This window comes from Vicugna pacos, chromosome 18 (genome assembly GCF_048564905.1).
Source record: "Vicugna pacos chromosome 18, VicPac4, whole genome shotgun sequence".
Classification (NCBI taxonomy): domain Eukaryota; kingdom Metazoa; phylum Chordata; class Mammalia; order Artiodactyla; family Camelidae; genus Vicugna; species Vicugna pacos.
The window spans coordinates 33,232,016-33,247,386 of record NC_133004.1 but is presented as its reverse complement, the minus strand read 5'-3'; the positions used below and the strand labels follow the sequence as shown (position 1 = coordinate 33,247,386).

The following is a 15,371-nucleotide window of genomic DNA, read 5'->3' as shown; positions in this document are numbered from 1 at the left end:
GCCCGCCCCAATCCGCTTCCACGGGGCCCGAAGGAATGAACAGGGAGTGAGGGGAGGGCAAGGAGTCCGGAGTGTCCAGGGTCCTGGCTTCCGACCAGGTTGTGTCAGGGGAGGAGGACGGGGGCTTCGCAGGAGATGCCACCAGGTAGATATATCTACTCAGCGCTATGTACGGCCCGGGCCTCTGACTCATTCTCCTTCCCCAGGGTGCGCAGGTCCCAAACCAGCCCTCATCTCCTGGTTGGAACGAAATACCAATGATTGGGAACTGGCTGCCCTGGATCCACAGGAGTGCCCAAGACAGATGACAGTCCAGAGAAGTGAGTGAAAAATGCCTCTGGAAGGCTTGCAGCCTGTAATGACTCGATCCAGAGTTTTGTTGGCTCGGGATACCTTTGACCCATGCTGTAATGCTCCATTTACTGTGTTCATTTTCACAACGTGATGGTTCTTGTCTCTCTGATGGTGTCCAATCCCTCCACCAAAGATTCACTTGTCAGCTTGTAAACTAACCACCTGCAGTTGTTTATTGTGTGGATGAATCAGTGAGCTTTTAAAAAGAGCTTCTATACGCCTGCCTCCTTCCCAGGACTCTGCCCTGAGCCTGCTTTGGATTGGGCTCTGACTGAGAGATCTTATGGGAAACAGCAGCCTAGGGTGCAGGAGCCTCCTTTTGCCCTTCTGGCAGGATGACCCTGATGAGTGCGGGAATCTGCAACTCTCCTCGGGATCAAGCAAGGCTCTGATTAAGCCGTTTGGGTAGAAGGGCCCCAGCTCCACCCACAGGGTCAGATGCAACTGTCTGGTCTGGGATTTCTGTGCCAGATTCTCTAAGAGCAAGGCTCTCTTTCTACGGTTCAGATCTGCCATGATACTTCCTTGCTTAAAAGCTTTCCGTTTCAGGCAGGTTGTCAAATGGCTGTCAGTTATATCAAAGTCACTTCGGGATCTTAATGAAAATATAGATTCCTGGACCCCATCTCAGAACTCCTCATTGACTCTTATGTATCCATATCTAGGAACTTTTTTTTTTTGAAGAACTCCAGCTGATTCCAAGTGTGGTCCTCAGACCAGCAGCAGTATCACTTGGGAATGTATTAGAAATGCAGATTCCTAGACCCCACCCTAGACATGCTGAATCCAAACCTGGGAGTAGCATCCAGCAATTTGTTTCAATAAGCTCTCCAAATGATTCAGATCACAATAAAATTTGAGAACCACTGGCTTAAAGGGCCTTGTGACCTTGTCACTGCCAAATCATGTTTCCACTTTCTGCCTTAACATTTCAAAAACTTTTTCATTTTTAAAGTCAGTTTAATCTCCTCCAAGAAGCCTTCCCTGACTTCTCCAAGCTGGGCTAGGGGGTTCCTATAATACCCTCCATATTGCCATAGCAGTGTGTCACACTTGATTGGTTGTCTGTGTCACTAACAGTCCCTGAAGACAGGGGCTGAGTCTATTTAAATAGTCTTATAACCTGTAACACTGTAATAGGAAAGAGTAGGGGCCCAGTATTTGTTAATTTCTCCTTGTGTCCCTGTAGAAACCAGAAGGAGAAAGAAGAATGAAGAGACGGAAGTATTCCCACCTAAGGAGGCCCCGAGAAAGGGGAAGCGGGGGCGCCGGCCCAGCAAACCCCGCCTGATCCCCAGGCAGACATCTGGAGGTCCAATCTGCCCTGACTGTGGTTGCACTTTTCCTGATCACCTGGCCCTGCAGAGCCACAAGTGTGCCCAGAATCTGAAAAAGCCTTACCCTTGCCCAGACTGTGGGCGCCGCTTTTCCTACCCATCCCTGCTGGTCAGTCACCGGCGGGCACACTCTGGTGAGTGTCCCTATGTCTGTGACCAGTGTGGAAAACGATTCTCCCAGCGCAAGAACCTCTCCCAGCACCAAGTTATCCATACAGGCGAGAAGCCCTACCATTGTCCTGACTGTGGCCGCTGCTTCCGTAGGAGCCGGTCCTTGGCCAATCACCGGACCACGCATACAGGTGAAAAACCCCACGAGTGCCCTAGCTGCGGGCGTCGCTTTGCCTACCCCTCCCTGCTAGCCATCCACCAGCGCACACACACCGGAGAGAAGCCGTACACCTGCCTGGAATGCAACCGTCGCTTCCGCCAGCGCACCGCCCTCGTCATCCACCAGCGCATCCACACGGGTGAGAAGCCCTACCCGTGCCCCGACTGTGAGCGGCGGTTCTCCTCATCCTCCCGGCTGGTCAGTCACCGGCGGGTACACTCAGGGGAGCGTCCCTATGCCTGTGAGCACTGTGAGGCCCGCTTCTCCCAGCGCAGTACCCTGCTCCAGCACCAGCTCTTGCACACGGGAGAGAAGCCCTACCCCTGCCCGGACTGTGGCCGTGCCTTCCGGCGGAGCGGCTCCCTCGCCATCCACCGCAGCACGCACACCGAGGAGAAGCTGCACGCGTGCGAGGACTGCGGCCGCCGCTTTGCCTACCCCTCGCTCCTGGCCAGTCACCGGCGCGTTCACTCTGGCGAGCGGCCCTATGCCTGCGACCTGTGCTCCAAGCGCTTCGCCCAGTGGAGCCACCTGGCTCAGCACCAGCTCCTCCACACCGGGGAGAAGCCTTTCCCCTGTCTTGAGTGTGGCCGTTGCTTTCGCCAGAGGTGGTCTCTGGCCGTCCACAAGTGTAGCCCCAGGCTCCAAAACTGTAGCCTGAGATCTGCTATAGGGGGGCCTAGCCAGAGGGGCAGTGCCCTTTAGAATGGAAAGGGTTGGATAGGTTCATTTCATTTCATGGAGGGGCGCAGAAAGGGGAAGGAGCCCCCTTCATCCCGGGCAGAGTCAGAACCAAGACCCAGGTCTCTTGCTACTCAGCTTACCGTCGGTATATGCTATCACACTGGACGCCTTAATATGTGTGTTTAAAACAGACAGCCCCAATAAGAGAGGTGACATCATTTGGTTAAAGTTTTCCAAGCTACCCTGCCCTAAAAGAACTTCTGTGTGGATATCGGGCTAAAAGTTCTCATTGAGTTTAGGGGCCATGTGCTTTTCTAGTCTGTGCACACAGGGATTACCTGCCCCCTCGCAGGCAGTCAGGAGGATCCCTGTTCATGGGAGCAGGCTCTTCCCCTCCTGTGACTCCTCTTCCATACCAGGTTTCAACTTTTTACAATATTCCTGCCACGCGGTCTTCTACCCTTGCTTTAAAAATCCCCCTTGACAGGGAGCTCACTACCTCACAAGGCAGGTCATCTCATTGTGGGATAGCTCTGATCGTTAGAAGGCCCTTAAATACCACATTCTCCTTCCCTGGAAGCCTCGCCCAGAATATATTTAAAGCTAAATCTATATGGCAGTCCTTCAGAAAACTTAACCACAAATACTTTGCCCCCAGGTTTTCAGGTCAAATAACATTAATTTGGTCAATCATTCCTTAAAGACAGGGTTTCAGTTCCCACACAAAATCTCTCCCCAAACAAGGGCTGGTTTTTCAATGTCCCTTTTAAAGGGTTATACAAAATAAGCCAGCATCATACTGTACACCATATACCTCCAAGGTCTGTCTTTGTTTTAACAGTTCTATACTGCTTTGGATTTGGGGGTGGTGGCAGTGTACCAGAGGATTATTAGGTTGCAGACACCTAAATACCTAAGCTTTAAAAAAAAAAAACATGCTGTGAAGCTAAGTCTTTTGCACCCTGTGTTTGGAAAGATGGTTCAAGATGGGTCTTGGGACTTAAGCATAGTGAGCTTTGGGAGAAGACTGATCTTAAATTAAGGAAAAGCAGGGAAGCTATGGTCTAGCAGCAAGAAGCAGTAAAACCAGGACCAGCTTGTTGTACTTTATCTGGTGGATCTGGATTAGTTTCAGGCAGCCAGTGGCTGGAAAATTCCTGAGAACTGGGTCTCACTCCTCCCTTATTCTCATCAGAATAAGGAGACATTAGCACAGGGCCTTCCATGAGTTTTCTGTCAACATTTTTCATGAAATGAGGTGAGGCTATTCAAGAAGGTTAGAAAGTTAGGTAACTGAATACAAAGCAGAAGAGTCTACAGTCACTGAGTTGTGTTCATGCCCTTCCTCCCTTACATAGGCTCCAGATGGCAGTGGCGGCAGCAGCATATTTTGATCTTTGCTCTGCCTCCATGGCACCCATTCCAGAGTAGGTGCTCAGTAAAGCTTTAGTGAATTGAATGAACAAGGCCTACCACTTTGCCTTGGGTAGCTGCACCAAACTGGAAGTTCCAAACATGACTTATCTCATATTCCAACAGCTGAGTGGGTCATCCTACCCCTGTTACTTCTTCCTTCAGCTCTCCTGACATCAGCCCCAGAATTGGGGTGTGGCTAGGGAACACAGTGTTTGTAATTACCTCTGTTCTGGTATTTAGCAAGCTGCATCGTCACTGCTTCTCCTTGGACAGAGGGGCTACCCCAAAGCAGAGGTCGTACCAGATTGGATTTCATTAAAATGTCTGATGAATGAATTATGTTCCTGTCGAATTACTGTTTATAAAATGTAAATCTAGTTTGTTGACTGACTAGACATTTTTACAATTCTGATGGAAATGCGCCCACCCCCAGTAGAGACCTATTAAAATTCCTCCTTACCCCCAGTTTCAGAACTTGCTCTTTTCCCTACCTCTATCACCAGGCTATTTCCTTACCTAGGAATTTTAGAAATTTCTTTGGGCCTGGATTGGGAGCCGTTGGTGGCCAAGTTCCAGTATGTGGTCCATGGAGGGCTGAGGTGGGAGACAACTTCTTAGGTTTCTGAATGCACTTCAGTTCCAGGATCCATTCAATGACCAACTGTGACTACAGCCCTATATTCAGTGGGAGATCCCAGTATTCTTCCAAATACTTCTCCCTTCTGCTTCTGGTAGTTTGACTTTCTGTTACTTGCAACCAAAAGAATTAACTAACCCACAGCCCCAGTATGAGTTAATCTCCCATCTGTCTTCATGGCTGTATATGAGCTATGAAGAAAAAAAATTGCAATGCTGCTGAGAAGGGCCAGCCTTTCCACTCCAACCTCAGTTGGACTTTCAACATAACATGTCTTTCATACATCCTGAACCAGTGACTGCCTTCTCCTTCACTAAGAAAACACAAGATGTCAAATAGGAACTCCCCTAACATTCCACTCCCCACTGTGACTCCACATCTGCCAGTGTGACCACTAGTATTTACTCGCTTCCATGCCAGCTCAGGGCAAGTCCCTTGTCTGCAGTGCACATCAGTAGAGTTGTGCCTGGACTGTATCCGCTTCTGCCCTCTCAGAGACTTTGCTCCGTCTATTCTCTCTTAGTTTTACGGTTTCAGAGTCCCCCTCTTGTCTGGAACATGTACATGCCAACCTATAAATATGCTAAAATCTGTCTTTAAAAACAAATTTCCCTTTGGCCTCACTCCTTATCTCCTATTTTCAGCTAAGTTTCTCAAAACAACAGTAGCTTACAGACACTATTACCCACTTTGTTTATTCTTCGGCCTACTGCAATAGTATCAGAGCCACTTTGTTGAACACTTATGATGTGCCATGTACTGTGCTAAGAACTTTGTATACATACCAATCTACAGTTTGTATGAGAACCCCATAAAGTAGGTGTTAGGAGATGCTCCTCCGTGGGTCTCATACTGCTCCACATCTTGCTGAGCTCTGGCCTCAACAAATTCTCAGACTTGAGCCAATTCCAGACTAACAATCCCTTGAATGAAGGGAGGCTGGGTCCCCTTGATGAAGGACCATGTTACACTGGCAAAGACACATGCTATAAAGCTTCCTACCCTTTTCCAATTATTATCAATTGGTTTGCAACAAAGGTGCCAAGACAATTCAAGGAAAGAAACAGTCTTCAAAAAATGGTGCTAGGATGACATAAAAAAGAATGAAGTTGGACCTCTACCTTTAACCATATACAAAAATTAACTTGAACCACAGACCTAAATGTAAAACCTAAAACTATACATCTTAGAAGAAAATATAAGCATAAGTGTTTGTGATCTTGGATTAGGCAATCGTTACTCAGCTATGATACCAAAAGCACACGTGACCAAAAAAAAATAGATAAATAAAATTAATTGATTCTATCAAAATTAAAACTTTCGTGCTTCAAAAGACAGCTTGAAGAGAGTGAAAAAACAATTCACAGAATGAGGAGAAAATATCCGCAAGTCATAGATGTGAAAGGGAATCTGTATCCAGAATATATTTAAAAAATGCTTACACTGATACCAAAGCCAAAGACATTACAAGAAAATTACAAATACCCTGTATGAATATTGACATAAAAATCCTGAACAACATACTAGCAAGGCAAAGCAGTAAATTAAAAGGGTTATACACTAAGTGGGATTTATTCCTGGGATTTGAGAATGGGTCAACAAAGAAAAATTAATGTAATATGTCGCATTAATAGAATGAAGGGGAAAAAAACCAAATTCATCTTAATTGATGCAATTAAAGAATCTGACAAAATTCAACATCCTTTCATGATGAAAACACATAATAAACTAGAAACAAAAGGAAACTTCCTCACCATGATAAAGGCCATATATAAAAACCCTACAGCCAACAACATACTCAATGGTGAAAGACTGAAAGCTTTTCTCCTACAATCAGGAACAATGCCCACTTTTGCCACTTCTAGTCAATTTTATATTAGAAGTTCTGGCCAGAGCAAGTAGCAAGAAAAAGAAATAAAAGGCAACCGAGTTAGAAAGGAACGAGTAAAGTTATTTCTACTCACAGATGACATGATCTTATATCTAAAAAACACTAAAGATTACACACATACAAAATGAGCTAATAAATGAATTCAGCAAAGTTCCAAGATACAAAATCAACACACAAAAAGTCAGTTGCATTTCTATATACTAGAAATGAACAATCCAGAAAGATAATTAAGTAAACAATTCGATTTACAATAGCATTAAAAGAATATAACACTTAGGAATAAATGTAACCCCTATCAAAATCCCAATTGTGATGAAGTTTACAAGGTCATAGGGTATTGAATATATTCAGCTTTCGTGTGCACTGCCTGTTTTCCAAAGTGATTGTACCAACTTACACTCCACCAGTAGTATGAGAGTTCAACACTTGTGAAATTTACTTTTCACTATATATTCTTTTGCATTTCATTATATTATGAAATGGAATGCAAACTCACATGAATTTTAAAGATAGATCTTCAAAGTGGTTTCACTGTAGGGATGGACAGCTTTTTGTTATATATCTCTAGAACTTTCCTTGTCTGATTTTGTAAATATTTTGTTAGAAAAGTTTAAAAACAGTCTTTAACTTTTGACATTTTAATTATGTATCTTGGTGTGGGTCTCTTTCGGTCCAACTTATTTGGGACTCGGTGCTTCCTAGACTTGGCTGTCTGGTTTGTTTGCGAGGTGAATGAAGTTTTCAGCCATTATTTCTTCAAATAGGTTTTCTGTCCCTTTCTCTCTCTCCTCCTTCTGGGACTCCTATAGCAAATGTTAGTCTGCTTGATGTTCTCTCAGTGGTCCCTTAAACTATCCTAGCTTTTTTTGGATTCTTTTTTCTTTTCTCTGGTCTGATTGGGTGATTTCCATTACCCTTGTCTTCCAGATCACTGGTCCGTTTTTTTGCATTCTCATATCTACTGTTGTATACCATCAGTTCATCTTTTATTTCAATTACTGAATTCAGAATTTCTAATCTTTTTTTTTACATCTTCTAGCATTTTCTTGAATTCTTACTGTATTCATCAATTTCCCTCCTGAGTTCAGTGAGCATCTCTGGAATGCTATCATGAATTCTTCATCTGATAAACTGCTTGTCTCGACTTCATTTAGTTATTTTTCTGAGGTTTTGTCTTGTTTTTTCCTTTAAAGATATTCCGTAGTTTCTTTGTTTTGCCTTACTCTCTGCATTTGTTTCTATGTATATTGACTTTGTCTCCCAGTTTTGAAAAAGTGGCCTTACGTAGGAAGTGTCCCGTGGGGCCCAGTGGTGCAGTCTCCCCTGGTCAATAGAGCCAGGAACTCCAAACGTAGGCCCTGTGTGCAGCTGTTGCGGGTGTGCTGGTGGGTGAGGCTGGTCCTCAGGTTGGACTGGCTGTGTTGCTCAGTTGTGACTGCTGCAGACACCCTGGTAGGTGGGGCTGGTCCCTGGCCCAGCTTTCTATAGGACCTGGCTGTGACTGGGCTGACCCCCTGGGACCTCAGGGGAAAGCAGGGGCAGGGCATATGGTGTTACCAAGGCTGATGGAGAGCGAGAGAAATGGCGCTCACCAGCACCAGGCCAGCTAGGTGGCAAGAAAGTTAAAAACAAATGGCCCCTGAAACTGCTTCCATCCGCAGAGAAATTTCCAACAGATCTGTGATACTCTGGTGCACGCTCTAAAATTAGTCAATGAATATCCTTGTGTGTGTCCCAGGCGCTTTTCAAGCTGCAGCCTCTGTGGAAGGACTTGGAGCCAGTGAGTTTGTGTGTGAGTCTTTTTACGACTGGAGTCTCTTCCCTTTCCCACAGCCCTGAGGCTCTCCCAGATGTCAGCCTTGCTAGTTTTCAAAGCCAAATGTAATGGGGGCTCATCTTCCTAGTGCAGGTCCCCAAGTTGGGGAGCCTAATATGATACTTGGACCCCTTTCTCCTCACGGGGGACCTCTGCGGTGTGATATCCCTCCTGCTGTGGCCTGCCCCACGGGGAAGGGGGCAGGGGTCTCACTAGACCACGACCTTGCCCCTCCTACCTTTCTTGATGTGACCTTTTCCTTATGTCCTTAGTTGTAGAAAATCTGTTCCGCTAGTCTTCAGGTCAGTTCTCAGAGAGAGTTTTTCTACATGTAGTTGTAGTTTTGGTGTATCCCTGGGAGGAGGTGAGCTCAGGGTCCTCCTACTCCACCATCTTGATCCAGAACAGAAAACACTCTTAAGAGATAATCTGATTCATTTCCGTGTTATTATTCATTTATGAGCTGTGATTTGGAAGTTTTCCTGATTGAGGCAGGGTCCAGGTAGTATTATAATTACAATAACAACTATAAGCATATATTTATTGAGTACTTACTTTGTGCAGGGCACTACCCTAAGCACTTAGCAGAACTTAAGTTCAAACTTAGACAGGAGCCAGAAGATGACTCTGAATCCGACTCCACTGTCCCTGAGCAGTCACCTGCCCCATCTCTCAGTTTTACTGTCTGTAAAAGGGGAGATATCTGTGACCTTGGAGTTTGGGCCAGATAAGCTACCAATTAGGAACCTATTTCTGCAGCCCACGTGGCTAGCCCTGCCGATGTACTGAGAGAAGTGTTGAGACAGGCTGACCCTCACTCCTTTACCTCCAGAATCCTCCTGTCTTGCCCTTGGGCTTTTACTCACCTCCAAGCCCCGGATATCCGGACCTGCCCGTAAGAAGTCTCCTGAGAGTAGCAGAACCTCTACTCCGTCAGAATCTCTCTCTTAGGTTCCTGTCCCAGGGAAGCCAGATGAAGGGAGATCTTGCCGCCCCTCACCGCCGGCCGAAGGCCTTTCAAACAGGCCGCCCCGGAATGACCAATCACAGCCCTCCTTCTTCCCCTGTCGACCGGCGCTGTCTAATCAACGCACGTCATCTATCTGCTGGTTACTCTATCCGAGTCCAACCTCCCTTCCGGCTTGCCCCTTGGTATGTAAGGGCAGACAAGAAAAGCAAGGATGAGGCCGGAGAGGCGCCATTTTGGTTAAGGGCAGGACGGCAGGCCCTTAAGGACAGTTTCTGAGGAAGGACGGAAACAGCTCAGAGCGTTTCCACATTTCCCGGAAGCCTCTCCGCGAAGCACAGGATGGTTTCTCACGGCCTCGCCCCTGGTCCATCTCTCACTGGCTGATATGCCCAGAGAGGCCGGGCCCAGGCTAACTAGGGAAAGCAGCCCAGGGGCCGTGAGGTTCGCGGGCGTGGGCGTGTACTTCTGCCTGCTGGACTCGCGGAGTATCGGTGGCCGGCGCAAAGTGTCCCTTACCGGGACGTAATGCGGGAGACCTTCGGCCTCCTGGGCGCGCTCGGTGAGGCCCGGCGGCCTGCCAGGACCCAGTAATCTGTGGGAAGGGGGAATTGATTTCCCCAAAGGCGAGTGGTCTGGCTGTGTGGAGCACTGGGCACGCACCTCTCCTTTCGGATACTCAGTCGAACCCAGTGGTTCACCTTTGTAGGATTTTCAGGCTCCAAACCCGCTTATATATCTTGAGTAGGAGAGGTGGAGGCGCGGAGCCCAGCAGCCGTCAGCAGAGACGAGGTAAAAGTAGCAGGTACTTCACTTCAAACCACAGGACGTGACCTTTGAGAACCCCCTCCCCAACTAGGATCCTTAACACACATTGTCCCCTCATCTCCGGAAGGGTTCGCCTCTCACTGCAAAATGGCTCAACAGAACAGCTAAACTGGGACTTGTAGTACCTTTTAATTACACTGGAAAACCCCAATTTAATGTAAAATAATTTGAGCTTCCAAGGCAGCCGAGGGAAAGAGGAAATGCATATGTAATTTGATTTTCTTTGTGTCAAAAAATGAAGACAAATGCTTCTTTTGGATATTAATTGTGTGGATCACAGTGTAATTGGGTAATGCCATTCATCAGAGATTTTTAAAATAAAACGTTTTCTGCAGCCAAGATGGCATAATAAATGTTTGTTTCCATAAGGTCTTCCCATGGAACTGCGAGGGCATTTCCAAGAACAGACTTTTTGATGATGCCCTTGAATGGCACCAAAGGTTATTCAATGGCTGTTTGCAAAGGAATCATAAACAAGCTTGGGATTGTAAGCTCCAGTATTGTAAACTCCGTGGAGGCTGGGACCATCACAACCCTCAATGCCTGACACAGAGGCGAGTCAATATTGTTGGCCCCTCCCGTTTAACTCCAGTTTTCAGGGCTTTCCTGTATTAACAACCTCCAGAAAGTGTATGCTTTTACATTTGACAAGAAAGGTAATAATAGCATATATAGAAATATTATTTACAATAACATTGCATTATGTATGTTGGAGAAAGGTGAAGGGAATGGGGCTAGAAATTAAGTATCAAGTATCATAGCAGGATGCCCATAGTGCCTGAAATGAATGTATCAAGAAAAAGCTGTCAAAGTGTACTTTTTAACAGAAGCTCCAGGAAAAAAACAGAACAAAACAGCTAAGTGTTTAAAGTGTATTGAGTCAGTTCGGGAAGATGAAAAAGTTCTGGAATGGATGGTAGTGATGACTGCACAACAATGGGAATGTACTTAATGCCACAGAACTTAAAAATGGTTAAAAATGATAACTGTTATGTATATTTTACCACAATTTTTAAGAAAAGGAATGATGTTCTGATATATGTTACAACATGGATGAACTTTGAAAACATTAATGTTAAGTGACACAAGCCAGACACAAAAGGAAAAATATTGTATGATTCCACTTTTATGAGGTACCTACAGTAGGCAAATTCAAAGAGACATAAAGTAGATTAGAAGTTACCAGGGACTGGGGGAAAGGGGACTGTGAAGTGACTGTTTAATGGGGTCTAGGTTTCCTTTTGTGATCATGAAAATCATGTTTTAGAAAGAGACAGTGCTGATGATCTCACAAAATTGTGAATGTAATTAATGCCACTGAATTGCAAACTTAAAAGTAGTTTAAAAATATTTCACCACAAAAAAAAAAACTGTATTGACTGGAAAGGGTGCACAAGGAAACATTCAGGGGTGACATCAATGTCCTGCATCTTGTTTGGGGTGATGGTTAACATTGTTGTACATCTTTGTCAAAAACTAGACAAATTTCACACTGAAGATCTGTGCATTTTACTGTGCGTACTGTACAATATAATTGATACCAATAAAAAGTTCAAAGCTGACTCTAGGGACAGGAGGAAAGGATACTGAAACTGCCTTTTTCATCATAAACCTTGTGCATTACTTTTTAAAAAACTATGTCCATTAATTTGGAAAAACTTAAAATGGAATTTAAAACTTCCCCATTCCAATTCCAGCTCACCGAACTTCTTTCGCCCGCAGGTCCCAGTCCAGAGACTCAGCGAGGAGAGCCGCGGACGCAAGGAGTCGGGTGAGCTCAGCAGCCGTGGGCCCGACTCTAATCTTGTACCTGGTCTCTCCCTCGGTTGTCCCGAGTTTGGCCAGGTGTGTGCGTCTTTCTGAAGAGGCTGGGGACCGGCTTCCGTATCCTGCCGTCGGGTACACGGACCCAGGAGCCACAAATCGCTGAGGTCGTCGGTGGGTTCGGAGCCGGCCCACGGAGCATCCCCACCCGGCGCGGACGCTTTCCAATGCCCCGCCAGCCCCGCCTCGCGGCGCAGGCCCTTCCTGCTGTGGCGGCCAATGACCGGCCGCCCTACGGTGCGGGACATCGGAGTACTGGAAGCCGTGGGCCTGTCCATCTTTCTTGAAGTCGAGGAAGCTCTCCTCCGTACCCTGCCGCCCGGCCCCCGTCAAAGCCCACCTGCACGGCCATTGTATTTAAGGGCAAGCGGAGGATGAGGCCAGAGAAGCCAAGCAGGCGCCATGTTTGATACGGTCAAGGGACGGCGCTCTTAAGGGCAGCCAGAGACAACTGAAGCCAGGATGTCGCCATATTTTCTGAAGGCACCTTCCGGGTCCCTTAGCCCGGGTGTCTGTGTCCAAGCTGCCATGAAGTGAATAAACACCGAGGGGGTCTATTTGTCCCCGTCAGAATCCCGAATCCTAAACAGCCGGTCCCTGCTACTTCGGTTCTCTGAGCTGCGCGTTCGGAAGCCAAGGCTGGGCGGGGCCCCGGGCTCGGGAGCCCTTCCTGTGGACGACGAAAGCTGAGGCCGGGGGCCGGGAGGCGGTGGCCCCGGGGACCAGGCGGCCGCTACTCGGGGCTGGGAGGCCCCATGGCGCCGCCCCCAGTCCCGCTCTTGGTGATGAGACCAGGGGAGACCGGGCCTGGTTGCAAGAAACCCGCGGCCGTGAGGTTTGCGGACGTGGCCGTGTACTTCTCCCCGGAGGAGTGGGGGTGTCTACGGCCCGCGCAGAGAGCCCTGTACCGGGACGTGATGCGGGAGACCTACGGCCACCTGGGCGCGCTCGGTGAGGCCCCGGGTCAGAGCCCCCCTCTCCCTCACTGGGGTTCACAGGGAAGATGACATAAGGACCGAGAAGACTGTGAGCCCTAATCCCACACTATTCCACCAACAGCACCAGCCACCTCCCATCCCCAGGGCTTCAGGTACCCTCTCGGGAGTCCTTCCATCCCGGATCCGCTTCCATCAGGCAGAAGCACTGCAGACCCCGTCCAAGTTGAGCCCAAATTCTGAGGAGGTGCCCTCACCCTGACGGGGGATGCCATCTTCCCAGGGCAGCTTCTCAGGCCAGCACTGTGATCCCTGTTCTCTCCCAGGATTCCCAGGCCCCAAACCAGCCCTCATCTCTTGGATGGAACAGGAGAGTGAGGCTTGGAGCCCCGCCGCCCAGGATCCTGAGGAGGGGGAAAGCCTGGGAGGAGCTCTGAGAGGTGAGGGATGGTCCCAAGTCTCCCCCGCCTGGCATTCCAGGGCTTCCTGTCCGGCAATGTTTTCTTGCAGATCGCCACCTCCAGCATCTGTAAAGGAATGAAAGAGCCAACCAATGTGGGATACTAGAGAAGGAAAGAAGGCAGACCCGGTACAAAGTTTTGAGAACTTGGGACAGTGGTCATGTTGAGACCAGAGGAGGAGAATCAGGAGCCCAAGTCCAAGACTCCCTCTTGTACAAGTGCGGCTCATTCTCCCCTTTTCAAGAACAACTAAAATCCCTAAGAATGGAAGCAGCTTCAGGTCTGTCTATCGCATTCCTCAAGAAAGGCAAAGTGGTACAAGAGAAAATGCCCAGTAATCGACAGCTTGGCTCGTCTCCCCTCACCATCCGCTAGTAGAGCGATCTTGAGCATATGTTTGCTTCTCTGTAAATGTCCTAATCCTACAAAAAACTAAGAAACCACAATAATATTTACTGCTTATTAAGCATTTACTAAGTGCTTAACATCCTTTTACTCATTTAATACTCTCAACAGCCCTGTGAAGTAAAGAAACCATTATGATTCCCATCTGACACATGAGAAAACCAAGTCACTCTTAAGAGCTTAGAACCCTGCTTACGGTTCTTCCAAACCTGCGTGTTAATCACTGAGCAGTACTTTTCTGAGACTTTCTTAAGTAAAAGCAACCTATAACATGAGCAATACAAGCAAATGTATTTTTAAATGTAACTTAATTCCTATTTCCTAGGAGATACCCCAAACAAAAAGGAGGAGGAACCTGAGGAAGGGCCAGGAGCCAAAGGACCTGGAAAGACTCCTAGGAAGGAGAGGCCTGAAGAGCTGGTTAAACACAACCCTGCCTCGACCATCAGCAAGGCCTTGGCAAGAGCACAGCCACCGAGGAAAGCTGCCTGGGACCAGAATGCAGGCGCGCAGCCTGCAGTCCCGGTGCCCAGCATGGATCCTCAGACCAGCCAGCGGCGCCACGTATGTGCAGACTGCGGCCGGCGCTTCACCTACCCCTCGCTGCTGGTCAGCCACCGGCGCATGCACTCGGGTGAGCGGCCCTTCCCCTGCCCTGAGTGTGGCATGCGCTTCAAGAGGAAGTTCGCTGTGGAAGCTCACCAGTGGATCCACCGCTCCTGCTCTGGGGGGCGGCGGGGCCGCAGGCCTGGGATCCGGGCTGTGCCTCGGGCGCCGGTCCGAGGGGACCGAGACCCGCCGGTGCTGTTCCGGCACTACCCGGACATCTTTGAGGAGTGTGGGTGAGCAGCTCCTGCTGGCTGGGCTCAAGCCTGATCTCCGAGCTACGGACTGACTGGGTGGGCCCTGAGGACGGTCACTGATTCAGGGACTTGGGACCCAGAATTCATCCCTTTGATTCCCTCAAGGATCCCTCAAGTTTTCAAACTTGTAAAAAGAGAAGTGCCTGTAAAGATTCAAATAGATTAAACTTAACATCCCCTCTTCCCAGTCTTTTTAAAAAAATGAAGAGAGTGAGATGCTGGACTAAGTGTTATCAGTAACAGGTGCAACCGAGATCATGTACAGTGTCTCCTAAAAAAAATCCCCTCACAGCTTATCTACAGGTAAATGCTGAGGGGTCTAAGGCTGGGGAGGAGACCTCAGATGTAGGGCATGGCCAAACCCTGACTAACTGACACCAACAGGAAACCCAGGCAGTGAAGTGGGTGGAAAGAGCACAGAAGCACCAGGTGCAGACCTAGTCTCTGCAACTCACCCCGGGCACAGCCGGTAAGTCACATGCCCTCCCTGAGCCTCAGCCCCCTCATCTGTAAAATGAGGATCAATAATATCTACCTCAAAGGGTTACTGTGAAGACTGAAATCAGCAAGATAATATGTATGACATAGTAAATGTGCAATAAACATTTGTTGAAAGAGTGAA

General features: G+C 47.9%; 2 protein-coding genes across 2 annotated transcripts in view; one reads left to right on the top strand and one right to left on the bottom strand.

Annotated features, from left to right (window-relative positions):
* PRR14 (proline rich 14) overlaps positions 1-9,482 on the bottom strand; it is a 26,916-nt gene extending 17,434 nt beyond the window's left edge. Inside the window, exon 1 of the mRNA XM_031687423.2 lies at positions 9,333-9,482. The gene's annotated coding sequence lies outside the window, so the exon portion shown is untranslated. The remainder of the gene's footprint in view (positions 1-9,332) is intronic.
* The window catches only part of LOC102528229 (uncharacterized), a 16,050-nt gene extending 679 nt beyond the window's left edge, over positions 1-15,371 (top strand). Inside the window, exons 2-8 of the mRNA XM_072942149.1 lie at positions 207-320; positions 1,544-2,724; positions 11,984-12,067; positions 12,127-12,322; positions 12,704-13,036; positions 13,347-13,460; positions 14,212-15,371. Of these exons, the coding sequence (XP_072798250.1) occupies positions 207-320; positions 1,544-2,724; positions 11,984-12,067; positions 12,127-12,322; positions 12,704-13,036; positions 13,347-13,460; positions 14,212-14,732 (2,543 nt within the window). The 3' untranslated portion in view covers positions 14,733-15,371. The remainder of the gene's footprint in view (positions 1-206; positions 321-1,543; positions 2,725-11,983; positions 12,068-12,126; positions 12,323-12,703; positions 13,037-13,346; positions 13,461-14,211) is intronic.